This window comes from Thamnophis sirtalis, unplaced genomic scaffold (assembly GCF_051295495.1).
Source record: "Thamnophis sirtalis isolate CommonGarterSnake01/CBP01778 unplaced genomic scaffold, rThaSir2_p1.2 scaffold_6, whole genome shotgun sequence".
NCBI classification, from domain to species: domain Eukaryota; kingdom Metazoa; phylum Chordata; class Lepidosauria; order Squamata; family Natricidae; genus Thamnophis; species Thamnophis sirtalis.
Genome location: NW_028261386.1, coordinates 98,682,895 through 98,703,030, shown reverse-complemented (window position 1 = coordinate 98,703,030; position 20,136 = coordinate 98,682,895). Strand labels below are relative to the sequence as shown.

Sequence of the window (20,136 nt, the reverse complement as noted above, 5' to 3'; positions counted from 1 at the left end):
AAGAAACTTTAGGCATGAGAGAAGGAAAGTAAAAGCAAACATGAAGTTTTATCTTTAACTCTGCCCTCAATTTCAGTGTCACTTTCAGTGTCACTAATATTAACATATTTTGTTATTTATTGCCAACATACAGAGAAATGCTTCACACATTCTATCAACATACAAAGGGAGAAGAGAATGGCACTAACTAGACTCTGTTCTGACCTCTTCCATTCATTTATACAACCTGATTATCTTCAGAGGAGGACCTTTGAAACCACATTTAAAATATCCTTGTGATTTGGAATCCTGTGCATTTCCCTTCAAAGGACACAGGATTAAGTTAGCTTAATCATGGTTTATTTGGGCACATCCTAACACTCCCCACACATGCTGATTTGAATACACAAGTTGTTTTTCTGGATACGAGAAGAGTCTATCCACAAATCACATGACCATTTCAGGTGGAACTGGTACAGTTATCTAGCCAAAAGCAAACAACAGAATACAATATGCACTACTTACTTTTTGTAGCTGTCACGTTAAGCTTTCCCACTGCATGAGCAAAAGAATAATTTTTAATAAGTTAAACCAAGGAATGCAAACAATGAATTTCAAGGGATGAGAAAGGACAGCATGTTTGCAGAAGCACCAGCAAATATATGATTGCGAGTATTACAAAGTAGATATGTTCTTAAAAGCTATAAACCCTATAGTCTTTCTGCATATTGGTTCCATAAATATAAGCACCATCCATGTGCTATGGGAGGGAAGAGATTTACAAAATTGATTCTGTCTGTATGCCAATATTGGGATACCCACAGTGCAATAAAATATCTGTTAAATTTTTCAGCTATGAGTAGTTTCTTTTATATTAAATATATATACCATTTTTCTTTACACTTCACAGCCATGAACCAACTCAGATTTATTATTCCAATCCAACACAAATATATCAATAGGTCAGATACATTCTTTGTACACAAAGGGTCTACCCAAGTGTAAAAATTTCCAAGAAGCAAAAACTTTGTTTGCATTTGGTTTCACGCACATTTACTAGAAAGGTCTAGACCAGGGGTGTCAAACTCAATTTCAGTGAGTGCCGCATCAGGATTGTGTTTGACCTCAGAGGGGTGGGGGTGGCCAGGGTGGGCATGGCCAGCTTGATGTCACTCATGTCAGGGGCGCTTGTGGTGACCTGAGCGCTCTGCAGCAAACACGGGCTCCTGAGCTCTGCTTTCAACACCAGCAGCCTCCTGCAACCCTCTGCCAGGGAAAATGAGGTTTGTTTTGTGGCAGAGGCACTGCGGGCTGGTCCTTTGTTGTTTCCAGTTTGGCCCCAAGGACCAGATCTAAACACCCAGTGGGCCAGATTCAGCCCGTGGCCTTGAGTTTGACATCCCTGGTCTAGACAGTAACAGAATTAAGGCCTTTACTTTCATCTCTATCAGATGTGCAATACTATTAGACACTAGCAGACTTCCTTCTTTTGTGTGCCTTTGGAACTGCAACTCCCTGAATTTCCTGGACAAAGGTGAACCAAAGGTGTACTTTTTTTGTGTGCTTAAAAACCCCGAGGTGCAAGTATGCGCGCTAAGTTCATGCAATATACACATATATCTGGAAACTAGGAGAACCATCAGAAGAAAAAATGATCACAGAAAAAAATGTGGCAAAGTTTTTACATAATAAAAAAATATGTGATGTTTAGTGAGAGGCACATATTTCTTCTTAAATTAAATATCAGGTAAGAATCCTTTTTGGTTATCAGGTAATCATTGTTATAAATATTCTTATTAGCATAATTCTGGTCATAAATTCATTCCATTCCATAAATTCATTTTAAGTCCCATATGAGCAAACTAAGGAATTGTATGAAGTGACCCTAATAATGAAAGTTGAAAAGCAACTGGCAAACATAAACTATGAGACTAAGGGAGAATAATATGCAGCATTCAATGGGAACATGGAGTAGAAAATATGGTGCTATTAGTGCATGTTCTTTGAAAAGTAAATAACTTGATTTGGACAATAATTTTAAGTCACTCCACTCAATTTTAATATGTATTATATGCTTCTTAGCATAGATTTTGCATTTCACAAGTTACAAAAAGTTGAAAATCAGGCTAAATAAACAAAGGTAGCTTGCAGGTGGCCAGAAATGGATATATACCTTAAATAAATTAAGTAATTGTGTTTCTTAAAATGTCATTCTGGGCCTGAACATGTGGTGAGATATTTTCCCACTAAGATTTCTTAATTTTAAGTATGCAGAAGCCAACTAAATATGCAGAAGCCAGATCCCAGAAGCCAATTTTGCATGTAATCCCAGATTGTTCACCTACTGCAAAATAGATCTGCTAAATAAAAAAGCTTTCCCATCCATAGCCTGATAAACACAAAATACATTTAATAGTTCACAATAGAAATGAATAAACGAATCCTGCACATTCACATTGCCATGGCACATGACCCCATCCAATTTTAACAAGAGTTGCCATTTCCAGTTCAGAATGCAGGATCTTATCTGAAACAAAGAACTATTACCAAGGTTTTCCTTGAATGTGACTTTTTTTTCAAATTTTGTTTTACTTTCCATAACCCCACATTAATAGAACAAGTTCCTAGAAAATTCCCAAATCAAAAAGATCTCTTTCTAAAGTAAAAAAATAATAACTGGAAAATCAATGAAGGAGAGAAAGATGTGATGAGAAAAATAAGAAGGGTTTTAATTTAAGCCTCAAAAGGTCAGGCACATTGCTCTAAAATGGTCTTCAATGACTTCTACAACATCTTATGTCTTCCACCAGGGATGTCAAGTGCTTTTAAGAGATGGGAGAAGGCAAGGAGGAGCAGCACTGGATTTATGCCAAGTGTCCTTCAAAGTAGATTAGAGCACAGCAACTGCCTGTTGATCTGCCTGTGATGAGAATCTCTAAATATAGCAAAGCACTTGAGATAGATGGCATAGTGCTACACAACTGAGACTCTCCGAAGAGACACATTACCAAGCTCTGTATTTTCACACTTTAAGTTCCAAGATGATACAGGGAGTAAGTAAGTGACATTAGTGCTGATTCAGAAACAGCTTGCTGCCCATCCATCATCAGCAAAAGGAGGAGGTAAGAAAAAGGGCCCAAAAGACTGGTGATAAAGAGGAACATATGGAAGCAAAAAGAAGCTTTCTTCAGTTTGAAGCCTGGGTGCGTTTGGTGCTTCTGATCAAAACTGTAAGAATGGTTATGGAAACACATTTTTGTGAAGGACACATGACAGTAGCTCGATATCCCTTAAAATACTGCCTTCATATTTAAAAGTATAATATGGAAGTTTGTCCCTCCAAATACAAAACAGATTAAGCTTGAGTTAGATCTTGATTTCATATCTATATCAGTCCCCACTAATACAGCATTATTGAGATATAGTTCAGCATGAAATAATTTTAAAATTAATGCTAGATTTCATTTTATCTAGTTCAGTTCTATTTATACTATTTAAAGGTATATTCTCTTTCAGCCTTCCTCACCTTTGGTGCCTAGAAATATTGCGACTGGTGCTTCCAGAATTCCTAACCAGCATGGATATTTCCTTTCCTTTTATGAAACAGTTAATATATTGGCTATTCTCAGATTCCAAGTATTCAAAGTATTAATATTCATTGAAATCAGCTGAGAATAGAAATAATATTCCTGGTATATTAGAACTTCTCTGAAGCCTGCTGTGCCTCTGAGCTCATCTCATCTGACAGGGTCTCTTCAAACATTCTTTTTTTTAATGAGTGTTTCATTTCGCTTCTATTCTTCTCTTCAGCATTGCATAGCTGTGCCATCCTGATGTAATCAGGCAGTTTACAAAGGTCAAGGAAATGTAAATAAAATCAATCTGAGATTCTGAGAGTAGCTATATTTTTAAATTCTGAATCCCATCTGTTTGACTTGTCTCAAGAATGCTAATCCAGAAATAACTATCTGCAATAACTATAGTATACATTAATCTAATGTTTTAAACACATTGTCTGTTATTTGGATTGGATATAACCAAACCCTTTGGGACTAAGAAAGCTAAGGTATAATGATGCAGATAGGTCATTCTGGGAGATAGCATAGCTTCCCTAAGTATCTGAAATCATCTACTCTGCTGTTTATTGCCTTTCCAACCTATAATTTATTTGCTATTGGGATGGAATAGTAGATGGCTAAGGCGCATTTAATATTCTTAATACTCAAATGATGTGAATTTGTTATGGATCTTCCGTGAGCATTCAACTTTGCTGTCGAGAGGAGGAGCTTAAAATCTTCTTTCACAGGTCAGAATACCTAAAGTCATTTAAAATATGGTAACCCATTAAGGAAGGTAGTAGCTAGCAGAAAACAAATTGCCTTCAGATTTAAAAGTATAATATGGAAGTTTGGCTCTCCAAAGTTAATTGGCAGTGAATGCCAAATGTAAAATGAAATAAAAATGCCAAGGATGCAGTGGAAATGCTACAACTCCACTGCCTATTCTTTTATTTGTATACCAGGCATTTTATTGTAATTGTGAACCTGTTGATGACCAAATCAGAAACAAGGTTTATGAGTAAGCTACAAATGAAATCATTTAAAAAAAAATTCCCAGAAGATTTATTTATTTATATTTTATGTTTCTATACTGCCCATATCCCACAAGGGAGATTTATTTTATATACATTTTCTTTTTATAGAAAAGATTTCAACAGTAAATTCAAGAGACTTCTACAGGTCATCTGCCAGTGGTGGGTTCCAAAGATTTTTAGAACCTATTCTGGTGTGGCCTGTTTTGTGGGAGTGGTTTGGTGATCATGTGACCAGTTGGGAGTAGCTTGGTAGTCATGTGATTGAGTGGGAGTGGCTTGGCAGTTATGTGACCAGGTGGGAGTAGCTTGGCAATCATGTGACTGGGTGGGAGTGGCCAAGTCAATGTCACTGAATTCTTTGCCCCAAAGAATGACCTACAAAAAGAAGATATAAAAAAGGAATTTATTATTTTGTGCACTTACTACTTAAATAAGAATAAAATAAGTACACAAAACAATAAAATAGCTACTTACAGAGGAAATATGGCTGTCCTTGCCGGTCTTCAACATTACTGACCATCTTACACACACACTTCCAGCTTCTCTGCCTCTTCCCTCTTCCTGGATTCACTTGAAGTTTTAAAAACTCACAGCCTGTGCACAGCACACACTCTTCTAGCAGCCCCTCTGCCTCTTCCCTCTTTCCCAACATCCTCCCCACCCCCACCCCAGCCACTCACCAGTTCTTTCTTCTTCTGGTTCTTCTTTTGAGAACTTTTTGGCAGCATGGTGAGGATGGGCAGGACGAGTGAAAGAGTGAAGGAGAGGAGGGAGCATTCTGGTACGGGGCCTCCTGACCAACGGGTACGGGAAGGCATGCTAAATTTCACCATCTGGTATGGCTGTATCGGGCCGTACCGGTTGAAACCCACCCCTGCATCTACCTGACTTTTCATAGTCCCACAACTGAACTTCATTTTCACCTTCCCAAGGATCAAGTTCCCAAGCCAGGTTTTCCGAGTAATGAAGGCTTACTATACTAAAAAGTGTAAATAAATATGCTGGTCCTATCTCTGGGCCCAAGTCATACCATAATGCGTTAAGAAATTAACATGCTTCTGTATTCCATCCTAGCTGAGTAGCTAAAGTTTTTCATTACTTTTCCATATTTTTTAAATAATGAAATAGCATTATAATAGGAAGAAAAACTATAAATAAAGTGCTCCCTGAGAGAAATAGAAATTGATGAGTAAATGGGCAATTCATCAGTTATCCCCAAGCTACTGTGAAAAGGAATCAGAGACAGCCTAACTTAATTAAACATAGAATCATTCTTACAAGCCACAATAGACATGCCATCATATTTTATGAAAGATTGGAAGAAAATTGCCACAAGCTGGTGGGGGGACGGGACATGGAAGTAGCAAAGAAATACTGGAATAGACTGATTTGGAGCCAACACCATATGGAAATTTAGTATAAAAAAGAAATAAAAATAGCAATTTCAGAGAAATGGAACCAAAAGCGATGTTTCTCATACTAGAGACATAATTAATTTGATAGGGACTAGACTTGCACAGATAATCATGCAAAAATATTAATCAGTACTTAGTCTGGGAAAAAAAATTCTTAATGAATTATTATTTTTCCCCCTTCAGGTGCTACAGTCTCCCAAATATGGAAGGAAATCCCAAACCCCCTTCAGGTGCTACAGTCTCCCAAATATGGAAGGAAGATCACTACTTCCATTCTCTGTCCTTCGGCTCGTCACAAGAGACCATCCAGGCAGAAACCCAATATATATATATATTACAGAACTCTGAAATTAGTTTTATGTAGAAACCATTCTACATTGCTTTCAGTACTGAGTCATATTGTGCAGCCTTCTTGGAACATCTGTACTGTTCTCACTTTTATAGATACCATTGTCAGCATTAGACATCAAATGGGGTAAATATTTTTTCTCTGTTCTGGACTCATGCTTGGTATAGAATTGCTTCCAAATTTGAAGGCTTCATATTGATTTTTGTTTGTTTGTCTCTATATTAAATATCACACTGACTCTTGGATCCCTGTTCTAAATTGTCACCTGCTTGCAGGCTGCTTCTAATAGCTTCACAGAAATGAGTCATATAAAACTGTAAATAAGTCTAAGGAGAAAACATAGCACTGTGTTAACATTAGGAGTAAGAGACCAGCATCAGAGATATAGTTCTATATCTAGATTCTAATGTGGATGCAGTGGACTAGACCTAACCTATAATTTTATATGTCAGTTCAGCAAATGGTTTTATTACTCTCACAGTGGAAGAACAATTATCCTTCTTTTTCATCTTTATCTAGTTAATCTTTGCACAGAGCTTTTCATATGCAAAGTGTTGCATCGGTTACATATGACACTAAATTTATCTTCAGTTTACAGAATTAATAGCATTTATTTATTTGATTTATACAGTCTCCTATCTCACTTGTATACGCTTACAATAAATAAATAAAACACAAAATATAAGAAGCAAACATTTAAAGAAAACACATAGCAGGCAGGCATAAACTAACAATCATTCACACAACCAAGAGATGGGCTCTAACCCATGCCTTCTGGATCTAGCTAGCTATCATTCCTTAGTAGTTATATGCGGAGTATGCCCTTTCTTGCGAGATCAGATAGGACAGGTGGAAGCAATTTAGGTTTTAATACTTTAGAAATAATGTCCAGAAACATTTCTCTTACATCTTTCTGAAATTTAGATCACTGCCTGACAGCTATCCTGGGACTTTACAAAAAGCATGTATTTTATTATTATTATTTTCCTTTCCTTCTTTCTTTGATTGAATTTCATTAACTCCTGATGTTGGGATTATTGAAAAATTGGGTCCATAGACTTTTATATGGATCCAACTGTGTGTAGGGGCTATATTTTCTCAATTTCTGCAGCAGCATGCATCAATTTATGAATATGATTGCATATAGCACCACTGGTATTAAACATATACACAACCAATCCCATAATGGCTACAATTCATTTGAGGATCAGCAAAAGCAAAATGTAACTCATAATTCTGAAAATTAGGAACTAAATCAGAGCATTTAAAGCTTAAAACACTAATTACAACTTAACACAATGAATATTTACCATTATGACAAACAGGGTGGCACAACAGCATTTAGTTCTTAAGGTTTTTTTTTGTTTTTTGTTTTTTTTATAAGCTGAAGAGATGCATTCATCAAAAGCAGAAGCAATATGTCCTCCCTAGCATCATGCATTTGGGGACTAAATTGTGAATTCAGCTCTACCTTCTATATTTATATGAGAATATTTTACTAGGAAATGGAAGTCAAACTATCATCCAATTTTTGGAAAGAAACTATCATCTTCAGGTGCTACAGTCTCATTAAAGTAAGCACTGATCTGCTTCTTATTACCTTCTCATCCTGCTTCTTACATGGAGTTCTACTCTTACCCTATTCAATCATACAATGCTAGATCTCTAAATACTTCATACTCATGGCTTTTTGAGTGACCAAAAAAAGCTTTGCTTGGAACTTTTTCAAGGGAAACTAATTGATTAATGAAGTACCCTATTTCTAGATATTCTTGAAAGAATGAGACATTCCAGTCTTTATCTAAGAGAAAGTATGTTTAGAGAGAGAAAAAAATCTAGAAATGGAAATATACTTACAGCAAGAATTAAACAATTGTACTACTGGGCATATGAAATGGCAGCCAGTTTGCGTCAGTGATTAAGACACAAGATTAAAAACTGAGAGAACATGATTTACTCAACATCAAGCCAACTGGATGACCTTGGATCTGGATGACAACTGGGCCAGTCACTGTCTCTCAGACTTTGGAAGAAGACAATGGCAAACCATTTCTGAAAAATCTTGCCAAGGAAAACTCAGGGACTAGTCTAGTCCCCAGAAGCCAATGCTGAGTCAGGCACCAAAACAACTATCACCACCACTCTATACCTGCTAGGGTTGTAGTAGTTTTTCTGGGAGCATATTTTCCATTTTTAATTATTTACTTATTTCTTACAGAAATAAAGACATTGTTAAAGGATGTTGTAATATGAAGAACTTGACAATTACTTGCCTAGTTTTACAAAATTATTATTATATGCTTCTATTTGCAGAAATTTCAAAGAGTAGTCTGCTATGCATATGACAAGGGAAGGAACAAGGAGGCAATTCTTTTCTCTCTCCTTTAACTCACTATGTTCATCAGTAGAACAAAAAAACATCAGGAAAAGACAAACATTTATTCCCACACCATTCTAAAAGTGAGAGGTCCTGTAAATTTTAGTGGACTAAAACCTGAATCTTTACATGTCATCAAATTTAGAGGTAATCTTGGAGAAAAAATGGATGAACAAAGCTGATTCAATTTTAGTTTCGTAGCTTAAACCTGATTGTTATGACTTTATCTGAGAAAGACTTCTGAGATAAAGAGGATGAGTCAGGGGATCTCACTAAGCTCTCTGGATCACATGACCCAGATGGTCTCTGGCCATAATCAATTTCCACTAACCCAGAATATGTTGACCAAGACTCTGACCCATATTTACCAGCACAGTCCATGAAAATGGCAGATATGTAAAATCAAATGTGAGACGATAAAGATATATCAGTGTGCAAATGTACAAGAGAAGGTCTTGAAAATAAAAGTACATTTAAGAATTGCTCAATACTTGTAGAGCTTAAGGCAGATCAAACCTCAAGCCAACTGATCATGTAACTATAACTTTTAGTACATTCTTTCATGAGAGCAGTTTATTATTGGAAGCAATAGCTTGCTTGTGAAACCTGGTGAGTGGATTCCTTTGCATTGTCTCTTGTGTTGTGTTTCCTGGAATCTCAGCATAGATTTGGAGTAGTCTAGCTTTGGTTTTTGGATTAATTTAGAAACTTTGTATTGTTTTGATCCTGAGCACTATTTTGAATTTAGACTCTGGATGATAAAGTTAAGCTTTCCTTTATTTCCATATCCAGCCCTGACCCAGGATAGGATACTAATATTAGTTTGAATAATAGTATCTATTTTGGTCAAAATAATCTGTAAAAATATCTGAATGGTTTTTTAATAGAAGTTAACTGAACTTACCTTCAGCAGCTGGGAGAAGAGCTGTGATTGCCGAGGTCGGTTCCAAAAATAAGGGGGGATAAGATTCTGAACACAAGAGAGGCATGAAAGGCTATTAATTATAATAATATGCAAAATAATACATAATATATAATGAAGTACACTTGGAGATTACTTTAAAAACAAAAACCAGTCTCTCAGCAAAATTGAGTTTCTTCTGAATTGCTGTGTATATTGCTAAGTATCTCCTAGAAATAAAAGAGGGCAGAACAAATAAAACCCTTTGATTTGAAGTTTTAGATGAGTAAGCGTGAAATCATATAAATTAAAAATGCTGAATTATTTGCTGATCACTTTGTATTCAGGGTTTAAAAAAAGCATCAATCTATACAATCAAGTATCACACATTTATAGCCCTTGATTGTTGGCCTGAAAGCCCGTTTCCTTCTACTTGCAATAGAAAGGACTTTTCTAGTTCATGAACATCTACCAAGTTGTAGAGACATAAACTCTTTAATAGCTGCTTTACTTTGTGTAGCATATTACCAAACCTTTGTAGAAATGTCAGCATGACAACAGCTGTAGAGTAACATGAGCAGATGATGTATTTTTCAGTGAAAGATGTTATCATTTTGTGAAGAAAGGAAAGAAGTAGAATTACTACTCTCCACATTTTGGGTAGAATACACAGGCAAAAGACATCTACATTTTCCACAAGTGACCACAGCCACAGATGATCCATTCTAGAAGATGGCTAGCATAGGCAACATAACTGGAGTCATAACCAAAGCTAAAAAATTGTTTCTCCAGGATCAAGGGCAAAATCATGTTTAATTTGGTTAAGAAAACCTTTGTCCACTAAAGTAGACTAACTCTGGCTAAAATGTTTTTCTCACCCCATTGCATGTGGGATATATTGGCAATAAATGTCCTCTGAATCTGCTAGTTTCTCTTTTAAACATGAACCCTCTATTTTCCACCTTCACTCTAATAAAATATATATAATACAATACTTTGATATAACTTATTTCTTCTATTGTTACTTTCCATACATCTTGAAAACAGGCATGAACTCACAAAAATGATTAGTGATATAAATCAGGATTATGACAGCCAAAGCTTTGAAGTTTTGAGATAATACAGTCAAATGCATTCATAAAAATTTATGCCTGCCGTATTAGGTTATTTTATTACACACTGGCATAGAAACTTTTACCTTGACAAATTTGCAATATATTTACACTGACAAACATATGGCAATATAGTTTACCTCTTCTACATTTTAACTTTGAATACCTACTCAGCCCACCTGCCTATTCTCAAGTGGGAATTTAAAATCTCAGTTTTTAAGGGAGATATAAGTTATGAAATATATAATGCAATTTCTGACTGAACATGGATGAGGTCATTCTGGTACACTTTCATTCTGAAAGGAATTTCAACATGCTTCAATTTGACAAGGCTTTGAACCAAGCAGTCCCTTGAAGCTGCTTAGTGAAGCCTGCCTGGTCTGCTCCCTTTCAAGAGCTAAATGATGTGGCTATGTGGCTCTGCTTCAGTGACTCCCTTGGTTTTTTTTCCTCACAGTTTGCAGTATAAAAGAAGGCTGACAGGAACTTCTTCAGTGAGCACTGTGGGAGAAAGCTGAGACATACATTCTCCACATTGCATCTAAGAGGAATCACATTCTGCACCGCACCAGCTTGGGTTACGCTGAATCCCAGAATCCATGAAAGAATGACTAAATCGAAGAGCCCTTAACCATAGGGGGATACTTCACCCACAACTAGTTTGATGTCTCCTCTTCCATATGAGAGGACTTCAAAGTTGTTCGGTTTCAGTTTAGGAGAAGAGCAACACAAAGAGATTCCCAAGCTGGGAATGGCTGTTCTAGATTGTAAAAAAAAACAAAAAAAAAACCCTGAAGCCCATCCTCTGGATAAAGGTAAAGGTTCCCCTTACACATATGGGCTAGTCATTCCTAACTGTAGGGGGAGATGCTCATCTCTGTTTCTAAGCCGAAGAGACAGCGCTGTCCGAAGACGTCTCCATGGTCATGTAGTCAGCATGACTAAATGACAAAGGTGCCCAGAACGCTGTTACCTTTGCACCAAAAGTGGTCCCTATTTTTTTACTTGTATTTTTTATGTGCATTCAAACTACTAGGTTGGCAGAAGCTGGGACAAGTAACGGAAGCTCACCTCGGTACACAGCACTAGGGATTCGAACCGCTGAACTGCTGACCTTTCGATCGACAAGCTCAGCGTCTTAGCCACTGAACCATTGCGTCCCTGGATAGCCAGGACCAAACTCTCTTCTTCTAGAATGAGATGGATTTCAGAGGTTCAGAGTGTCTGTTCCACAGAATTGAACAATGGTAACATAGGCAGTTTTGAGTATTTGGACAAGGTATCCAACTTCTATTGGAGCTAAACAATGATGCACAGACACCCCGCAGCCTGAAACCTATCTTGCCTACTTTTTGTCTCCCTTCAATATTTTTGATGACCAAACCTTCTGACCAACAGGAATATGGAAAAAGGGCAAGTGGGTAGCATTACCTAGTTATGAGCCTATTTCCCCAGGAAGTCCTGTATAAGACTACCAGAGCATATCAAAATGTAGGAACTATACATTCCAAACATTGCAGCTCAGTAAACTTCATACAGTTTCCTCCCCACCCCTTATAACTAGGTGATGATTGGTTTTAGTCTGAAATTAAAATCTTGAATATACAGTAAGCATCCATCTAATTCTATCCTGATAGCTCAGATTTCAGATGTTGCTTTATAATGGGTAACTTTCCCTCTCTTGCCTCCCACTTGCAGCAAAGTTGAATCCATTCAGCTCTGCTCTGGAAATGCTGCCCAAATGAGAACAGGTTTAGGTAGAAGCAGATGACTGAAAAATTGTGAGAATTGGGTACAAAATTGCAAGAGGAACTATTAAGTGGGTTTCAGCATGCTCTTCCTGTCTCCAGAAAGGAAACAAAGACAGGAGCAGGGTATGTACGTGTATTTGCACCTTGTGTTTATGTCTGCAAATGTTTTACATGTTGTATGCTTGTAAGGTTTTACTAGAAAAAATAATGTGATTCATTTATACATTATATTTTGAGAAAGCGTGATGTACCAAATAAATTCAAAAGCGGCACAGACGTTTTTGTAAGAACAGGCTGAATCATTTTTCAGGAAACAGCACATTTTCTTAGGAAACAATTTCACATTTGTCTCTTTTTAGAACTCATATTTTCCACCACCTGATCACTATGTAATTTTAAATAACATTCTTCTCCTATCTCATTTGCTTTGAATGCTTAAAACACAAGCCACCTTAAAAGTTTTCCCTGGACTCTAACTTTGTAAATTACAATATATTAGCCAATAGCAAATGAGAACATTTTCTGTAAAGAGGGGTCACCAATCTGGGGAAAATATTGGCCAATAATACTAATCTTTTGGTTGAGATTTTTATTTTCAGCATTATCATTCTATAATCGCCAGAACTTGCTTAACCAACAACAGGACAAAGCTAAAGCAAAAGACATGTTATTCTTCCTTTTATGTGAACATGTCATTTTTGACTGAAGGCTCCAGATTGGGAGAACATCTAGACTGCAAGGAACCCTGCAACCCATGTGGGAGATCCCAGCCTGAAGGATCATTTTGTACCATTTTGGTACAAAATGCAATACCTTTCCATTTAAACAAGTTATGTTCAAAAAGCCAAATTAGCATCCCAAGTACATCTTCTTTAATAATCTCTCCACTATTTTTTCCCTTTGGGGACAAATAAGAATTTTGGGTCTAAGCAGTTCTCTAAAATATCCTATAGGAAGTCAGAATCCACAAGATTAGAGATACTTAAATATGTTAGGTAACTAGGTTTGAGAGAAAGGAGATTATAAACAACATTACTTCACACCTGATAGAGAGGTGGAGGTATATCAACCAGTGGACACAGAAGGTAATGAGGAGAATAAAGTTTTTGAAGGAAAGATGAGAAGTTTAGTTTTGAGCACAGAGTTTAAGAAAGTGGTGGAAATCTCAAGGAGTCATAATGTAGTCAGGATAGAAGAACAGCTGGGTGTAAAGATTTATGAATTGGCAAATCATGAAGATAAGAAAACCAATAAGGACAAGAAGACAAAGGAAATGCCCAAGGTTAACCTAAACCAACATTCCAACCGTAGGAAGTTAAGGAGTTAAGAAGAAAACCAGGGTAAAAATACAGAAAGTTAAGGCCTGGTGGAAGTCAAATAAAAGACCTTGTTACCACTGTTTGCAATTATGATAGAACTAATTCATGCTTGCAGATACTTTCCCCAGAGTGATTTGAGAATGAATGTGTACAATAAATACACATAACATTATAGAAATAAGGCAACTTCTGCTACCATGAAAAGCAGCAGGAAAAAGAAAAGAGCAGTAACTGTTTATTAATTAGTCTGTTTTATTAGGAAATGGGGTATTCTCAGTGTCATTGCAAACTATCTCATTGTAAAAAAAAATCTTGAACATATTAATTAATTCTCTGTGTGAGAGAACATTCCTTGTAAAAACAAAATGGTCAACAAACTCAAGGGTTGTGTAAATTCAAATAATGATTCAACAGTCTGGCAAAACTTCTAAGTCCAGCTTTTCACTCAACTATATCTTTCTTATTAGTTTGTAGCAAATCTTGAGGAACCACAAACTACAATATGTGCATAGGGAGATCATCATATAAATGCTGTGAATTATATACTTCTATCAGCTATCAGGATACAGTGGAAGTCTTTGTGTAATAAAATCCCTGGCACCATCTTAGTTTGCTGTGAACACTGCTGGCTTAAAAGTAGAGTTCTCATAAATAATGAGATCCCATTATTGCAGCTATCTTCGGAAGCAGGGGATTAGATACAATTCCAAATGCAACTGAGTGCTACACACAGTTTGTAATCAAAATGCTTAATGAAAATATTCTTGCTGATATCTTGCACACTGCAGGATACCATGAGGTCAGTTTGTCCTGTGGGGAGCCTATAATACGTCTAGTGAGAAATAATAAGCACCAGTGCAATTAATCATTTACATGCTTATGAAATCTAATAGATTAGCTATTGAGCAGAGAAAGATAATAGGATGTCCTTCTACTCTTACTATCGGTATACTACAGTTATTTTTGACAGAGGGTTAATGTTCCTAGAAGCTTGCATAAACACACACACATATAAACAAACAGAGACAAAATGAATGATAATTTAAAAATCTATCTGTTTCTTATGTGATTAAAATTTTACCCTCAAAATATTTAGTATGTGTTACTTAACTTATTTTTTTAAGGAAAATCTTCAAGCATGATCTCCAAGAAACCTCTTTGAGGCAAATTCTATCGATGCTATTGGTATTGTGTGTCATTCCGAAATAATTTGATTTAGAAGCAGTGTTGAGATCATAAACCTTGAGATCATAGTGCATAGAAGGACCTTATATTGTGTTAGGCACCTTGAAATCTGGTTTTTGTGGTTCAGAAGATAAGCAGGATGGACTTAGATCACCAGGAATTCCTGAGTTTGGAACCTGAAAAATCTATCCAGCACAATTTGTATGAACATGTCTATGAAGATTAGCTTAACTTAAAGGAAATGTTACTTTTTAAATACAGCATACCTACTTAGTATTTTAAGTGGCTATGACTCTTCAAGTTCGCAGGCTAAGCTTTTTCTAATCTTGTTTTCTATAATTCTTTACAACATATTGGTCATGTTTTTTTAGCATGCAAAATATAGGCTTGGCAGAGGCATACTGCATTCAGGCCTAACTATCTACATAAATATGTTTAAATGGATATTAGCTGTTGTGTCTAACTGGAGTAGTAGGATTATACCTTTATTTTCAGGAAAACATAGTTCAATTGACTTGGCATATTCATGGATTCCTTCAATTCACAAATTGATCTTTTCAAACCATTTTCTACAGAAGTATTTTCAATTCTTCTTCCTATTTCTCCTTTCCTCATTCTTAATGCTAGTTAGATTTCAGTTTGGAATTAAAAAAAAAAACCTCTGAAGATTTGTGTGTATTTTTATTGGATTCATTGTCTCATATGCAGTTTTATACACAATTTTCATAAAGCAAACCATGGTATCTAATATAGATCATTTTGCCATCAATATGGGATGTCATTTGATTATTAAGGGTGGGCTGCCTACTCAGCTGAAAACTAAATAGACATAGCATATGCATGTAGGTTTAGGTTTATTAGATTTATATGCTGCCCTTCTCCCAAGGACTCAGGGCGGCGTACAACATTAAAAGAAACACATAATACAAAAGTTAAAAAAATATTAAATAGAATATCCCAAACCCAATTAAAATTGACAATGACATTTTTTTTAAAAAAATCGAATTAAAATTAACAGTGATCAATAATTTATTTTGTTTTGTTCAGGCCAGGCTGGTTTGCTGGAAAAGCCAACAGAATGTAGATTCTTATACATAACGTTTCTTTGGGAAAAGCATGACACAATTCCGGAAAGTGAATATCAAAATAAAAACACATTTCACATAATGGTTCAAAGGAGCAGAATTCAATAACATTGCATTAAATTGCAAAGTAAATCATTTCCTTGTTATGCCACTTTATTGATGTACAATTAGAAATATATATCCTATCTTTCTTCCATGGTGCCAGGATTTTATTTTCATAGCAATCTCCTAGGTAGACCAGGCTGAGCAACAGTGATTGAGTTAATGCAGTATCTTTCAAGCAATTCAGGAAATTAAAAAAAATAATAATCTGGATAGGGGGAAGAGAAATGTAATCCTTCTTCTCCAGTCATTATCCTGATAAAAACTACTCCAAGCACTAAAATTAAAACTAGACACTAGTGACACTAGTGAGAACTTGTTTCCCTGATGCTAATTACAGCATGAGGGCAATTTTGTTAGAATTAAACTTCCCCTCCCCATGTACTGTGGTCTTAATGAATATTGCTCCCTCCATACTTAGAATTTTTAAAATTCCCCACAGACACATAATTAAAGCATGGTGCATAATTAAAGGAAGGCATGTGGTTGAGTAGCAGAAGGAGAGTATTTCCAATTTAGTTACGCTTAGTCTCATTTGTTCCTATCTGTAAATTCATTTCAGCTGTTTTCTACATCTGATTGCCAAATCAGAAACATTTATGTGTATTCTCATAATTTCTCCATTCGTTTTGAATTTCTCCTCCCTTTGTGTATCTTTGTGTTATGTGCTATGTGCTATGCGCTAGTTGTGCCCATTCCTGGATTATGGGGTTTATACACTCATACCTTAGTCACCTCCAAAATGAATTACTTTAATGCATTCTACATGGGCTACCCTGGTGCAAAATGCAGTAACATGGGCAGTGATATGTGTCCCTTAAAGGACATACATTATACTTCTGCTCGAGAGCTGCACTAGTTACCTGTTTGCTTCCAGATTACCATTCAAGGTGCTGGTTTGAAAGTCCTACATGGCACGGAGCCAGGTTATCTGAAGACTTCCTCTCCCTGATTACAACTACCTGTTCCAGCTGATCTGCCAGGAGAAGCACCGTGCAGGTTTGCTAAGAGGTTGGACATAGGAAATGAGTTTTTTCTGCTTCCATTTGGAAATGCATTCCCAACTGCTTCATCATGTCCTCAATTTACGATGGCTCATTTAGTGACTGTTCGAAGTTACAACGGCACTGCAAAAAGGACTTACAACCATTTTTCACAGTTACTACCTTTGCAGCATCCCTCTGATCATGTAATCAAAATTAAGATGCTTGGCAAATAGTTCATATTTATGGCCATTGCTGTGTCCCCCATTTTGAGATATTCCAACAAGCAAAGTCAATGGGGAAGCCAGATTCACTTAAATTACTAACTTATCCACTGCAGTAATTCACTTAACAACTGATGCAAGAAATGTTGTAAAACAGGGCAAAACTCACTTAACAATATAAATCCTGGCCTCAATTGTGGTCGTAAGTCAAGGACTACCTGTACTATTGTGATGTGTTCACTTTTCTAAGTGAACTCTGACTCTCTTTTCTACGACACTGTAATCTCTTTGGTCCTTTTGTTTTTATTTATATTTAATAATTTTAATTGGCTTTGGTATAATTTGTTGGTTATTTTATGCTACAAATAAAAAAATTACAAAGTTGACAATTAAATATAAATATCACGGCTGTTAAAACAGCATACTGGGAGTAACCAGCCATCAACCATAAGCCTCAAGGGGCCTCTTTTTTTAAAAAAAAAGGGTCAATTGTAAAGAAGAAAATCGTTTTATACATGGAAACCTCCAAAACCCTGCCTTGGACTAATTGACTCTAGGGGTAAGAATCATGATCTGATAGAAGTTGTGGACCCATTGAACATGATTTACTGTTTTTACTTTTTTTCATTGTAAAGGATTCTAATTGCATAAACAGTGGGATAGAATCAAGATCACGTGAAGTGTTAATACCACTTTATAATGCCTTGGTAAGGCCACACTTAGAATACTGCATTCAGTTTTAGTCACCACGATGTAGAAAAGATGTGGAGACTCTAGAAAGAGTGCAGAGAAGAACAACAAAGATGATTAGGGGACTGGAGGCTAAAACATATGAGGAACGGTTGCAGGAACTGGGTATGTCTAGTTTAATGAAAAGAAGGACTAGGGGAGACATGATAGCAGTGTTCCAATATCTCAGGGGTTGCCACAAAGAAGAGGGGGTCAAACTATTTTCCAAGGTACCTGAGGGTAGAAGAAGAAGCAACAGGTGGAAACTAATCAAGGAGAGAAGCAACTTAGAACTGAGGAGAAATTTCCTGACAGTTAGAACAATTAATCAGTGGAACAGCTTGCCTCCAGAAGTTGTGAATGCCCCAACACTGGAAGTCTTTAAGAAGATATTGGATAGCCATTGGTCTGAAATGGTATAGAGTTTCCTCCCTAGGCAGGGGGTTGGACTAAAAGACCTCCAAGGTCCCTTCCACCTCTGCTATTGTATTTTATAATTAGATAGTGTAGGTGTTTCTTGGACAGTGCAAAGCATAATTTCCAGTTGTAAGCCACATGCTGTGCTGACTACAGCCAAAGAGTATTTCATTGGTATATGTTTTTGGTCTGGGAACTCAGTCTCCCCCCCCCCCACACCCCTTTATCTTTTCTTCACAACAACTGTGTGAGCTAGGTTAAACTGTGAAAGTGTGAACCGTCCAAACCTACCTGCTAATTTCATGACTGAATGGCATTTAATATGTCATCTGTGATAGGGATACCCAATCCCCAAGCTGCGGCCCACTACCAGGACCTGAGCCATTCAGAACCACGCCACGGATGTGGTGGGTGAGAGTGTACATCCCCACTTGCGTGAGAAGCAAATGCGCACATGAGGGCATGCACCATTTGTGTGAGTGGTGGGTGTGCATGCCTGCCGCTCACACAAATGAAGTTGTGCATGCGGTTGTCTGCTGCTGGCACAGAACCATTTCCTATCCCCCCTGCTGGTCCGTAAAGCCATTTTTTGGCAGGTTAAAATTTCTATAGATTGCAGGAGAATGGGATAAATATGGGAAACATTTGAAGTAACTTAATGGGGTGGCTACTAGCAGACATAAACAGTAATTGAAAATTTTCCTGGGTTGATGAGGGCTATAGAATGAACATTTGATTCAGCTTAGTGTTTTTGGATAGAACTGTCTTGCATTAAGAAACCTGTTTGTGGAGCCTCACTTCTCAAATTAGTTCTTGATTGGATATATGTATAGAATAACACTTCGAATCAAAAATATTATTATTATTGGGGGAAAAGCAGTAATAGTGTCCAGGTTTCATTTTATACTTGCTAAACATAAACTGATTCAAGCAAGAGTCATGGACATTTGAGGAATATGGGGAAACCAAATGGCTTCTTGAATGAGAAACATAATACCCATTTTTTGGGGGGACAAAAACAGTCTGGTTATTTTTCTGCAAGTTCTGACCCACCGGCAACAAGATGGAGACTTATTCTTACTGATCAGAAGATCAACAGAAAGTGAAAATGAATTTTGTGTCACTAGGAAATTAAACATTTCATCGATCTAAAATAAACATAAATATCTTGAAGATGCAACGGAGCCTCAAGTGATGGTCAAGAATTAGTGAAATTATTGTTTACAAACATCTTCAAGTTTATAGATTTCCCAGATTTATCTTAAAGCATTACTGTAAAATATGAAGTATTTCTTTTCCTCAGTTCTGCACAGTATTATGCATATTACAAAACCCCTTGCATATAGAAGTACAGAGGAAAGAATTTTCCACATATAACAGGCCATCATAAAGGGAAATTATATTTGCTGAATGCAAAAACAGGAATATATATTCTTCAGTTAAAGCTCACAAGAATTCTAAAGAGTAACCTAACTTATGTACATGGCAGGATGTGAAATTTTATAAAATCCATGAAAAACATTTTCATTCACTGTGATCTGTTGTTATTATTTACATTTTGGAATCTAGTGAATGAACTCTACCAAAGGACATTCACTTGCTTATGAAATGTAA

The 20,136-nt window shown here is 36.5% G+C and overlaps 1 protein-coding gene across 1 annotated transcript in view; it reads right to left on the bottom strand.

Moving 5' to 3' along the window:
- Positions 1–20,136, bottom strand: part of TRDN (triadin) — a 231,089-nt gene that overhangs the window by 134,033 nt on the left and 76,920 nt on the right. Inside the window, exons 14-15 of the mRNA XM_087719027.1 lie at positions 9,619–9,684; positions 505–534 (exon numbers count right to left, since the gene is read on the bottom strand). Of these exons, the coding sequence (XP_087575153.1) occupies positions 505–534; positions 9,619–9,684 (96 nt within the window). The remainder of the gene's footprint in view (positions 1–504; positions 535–9,618; positions 9,685–20,136) is intronic.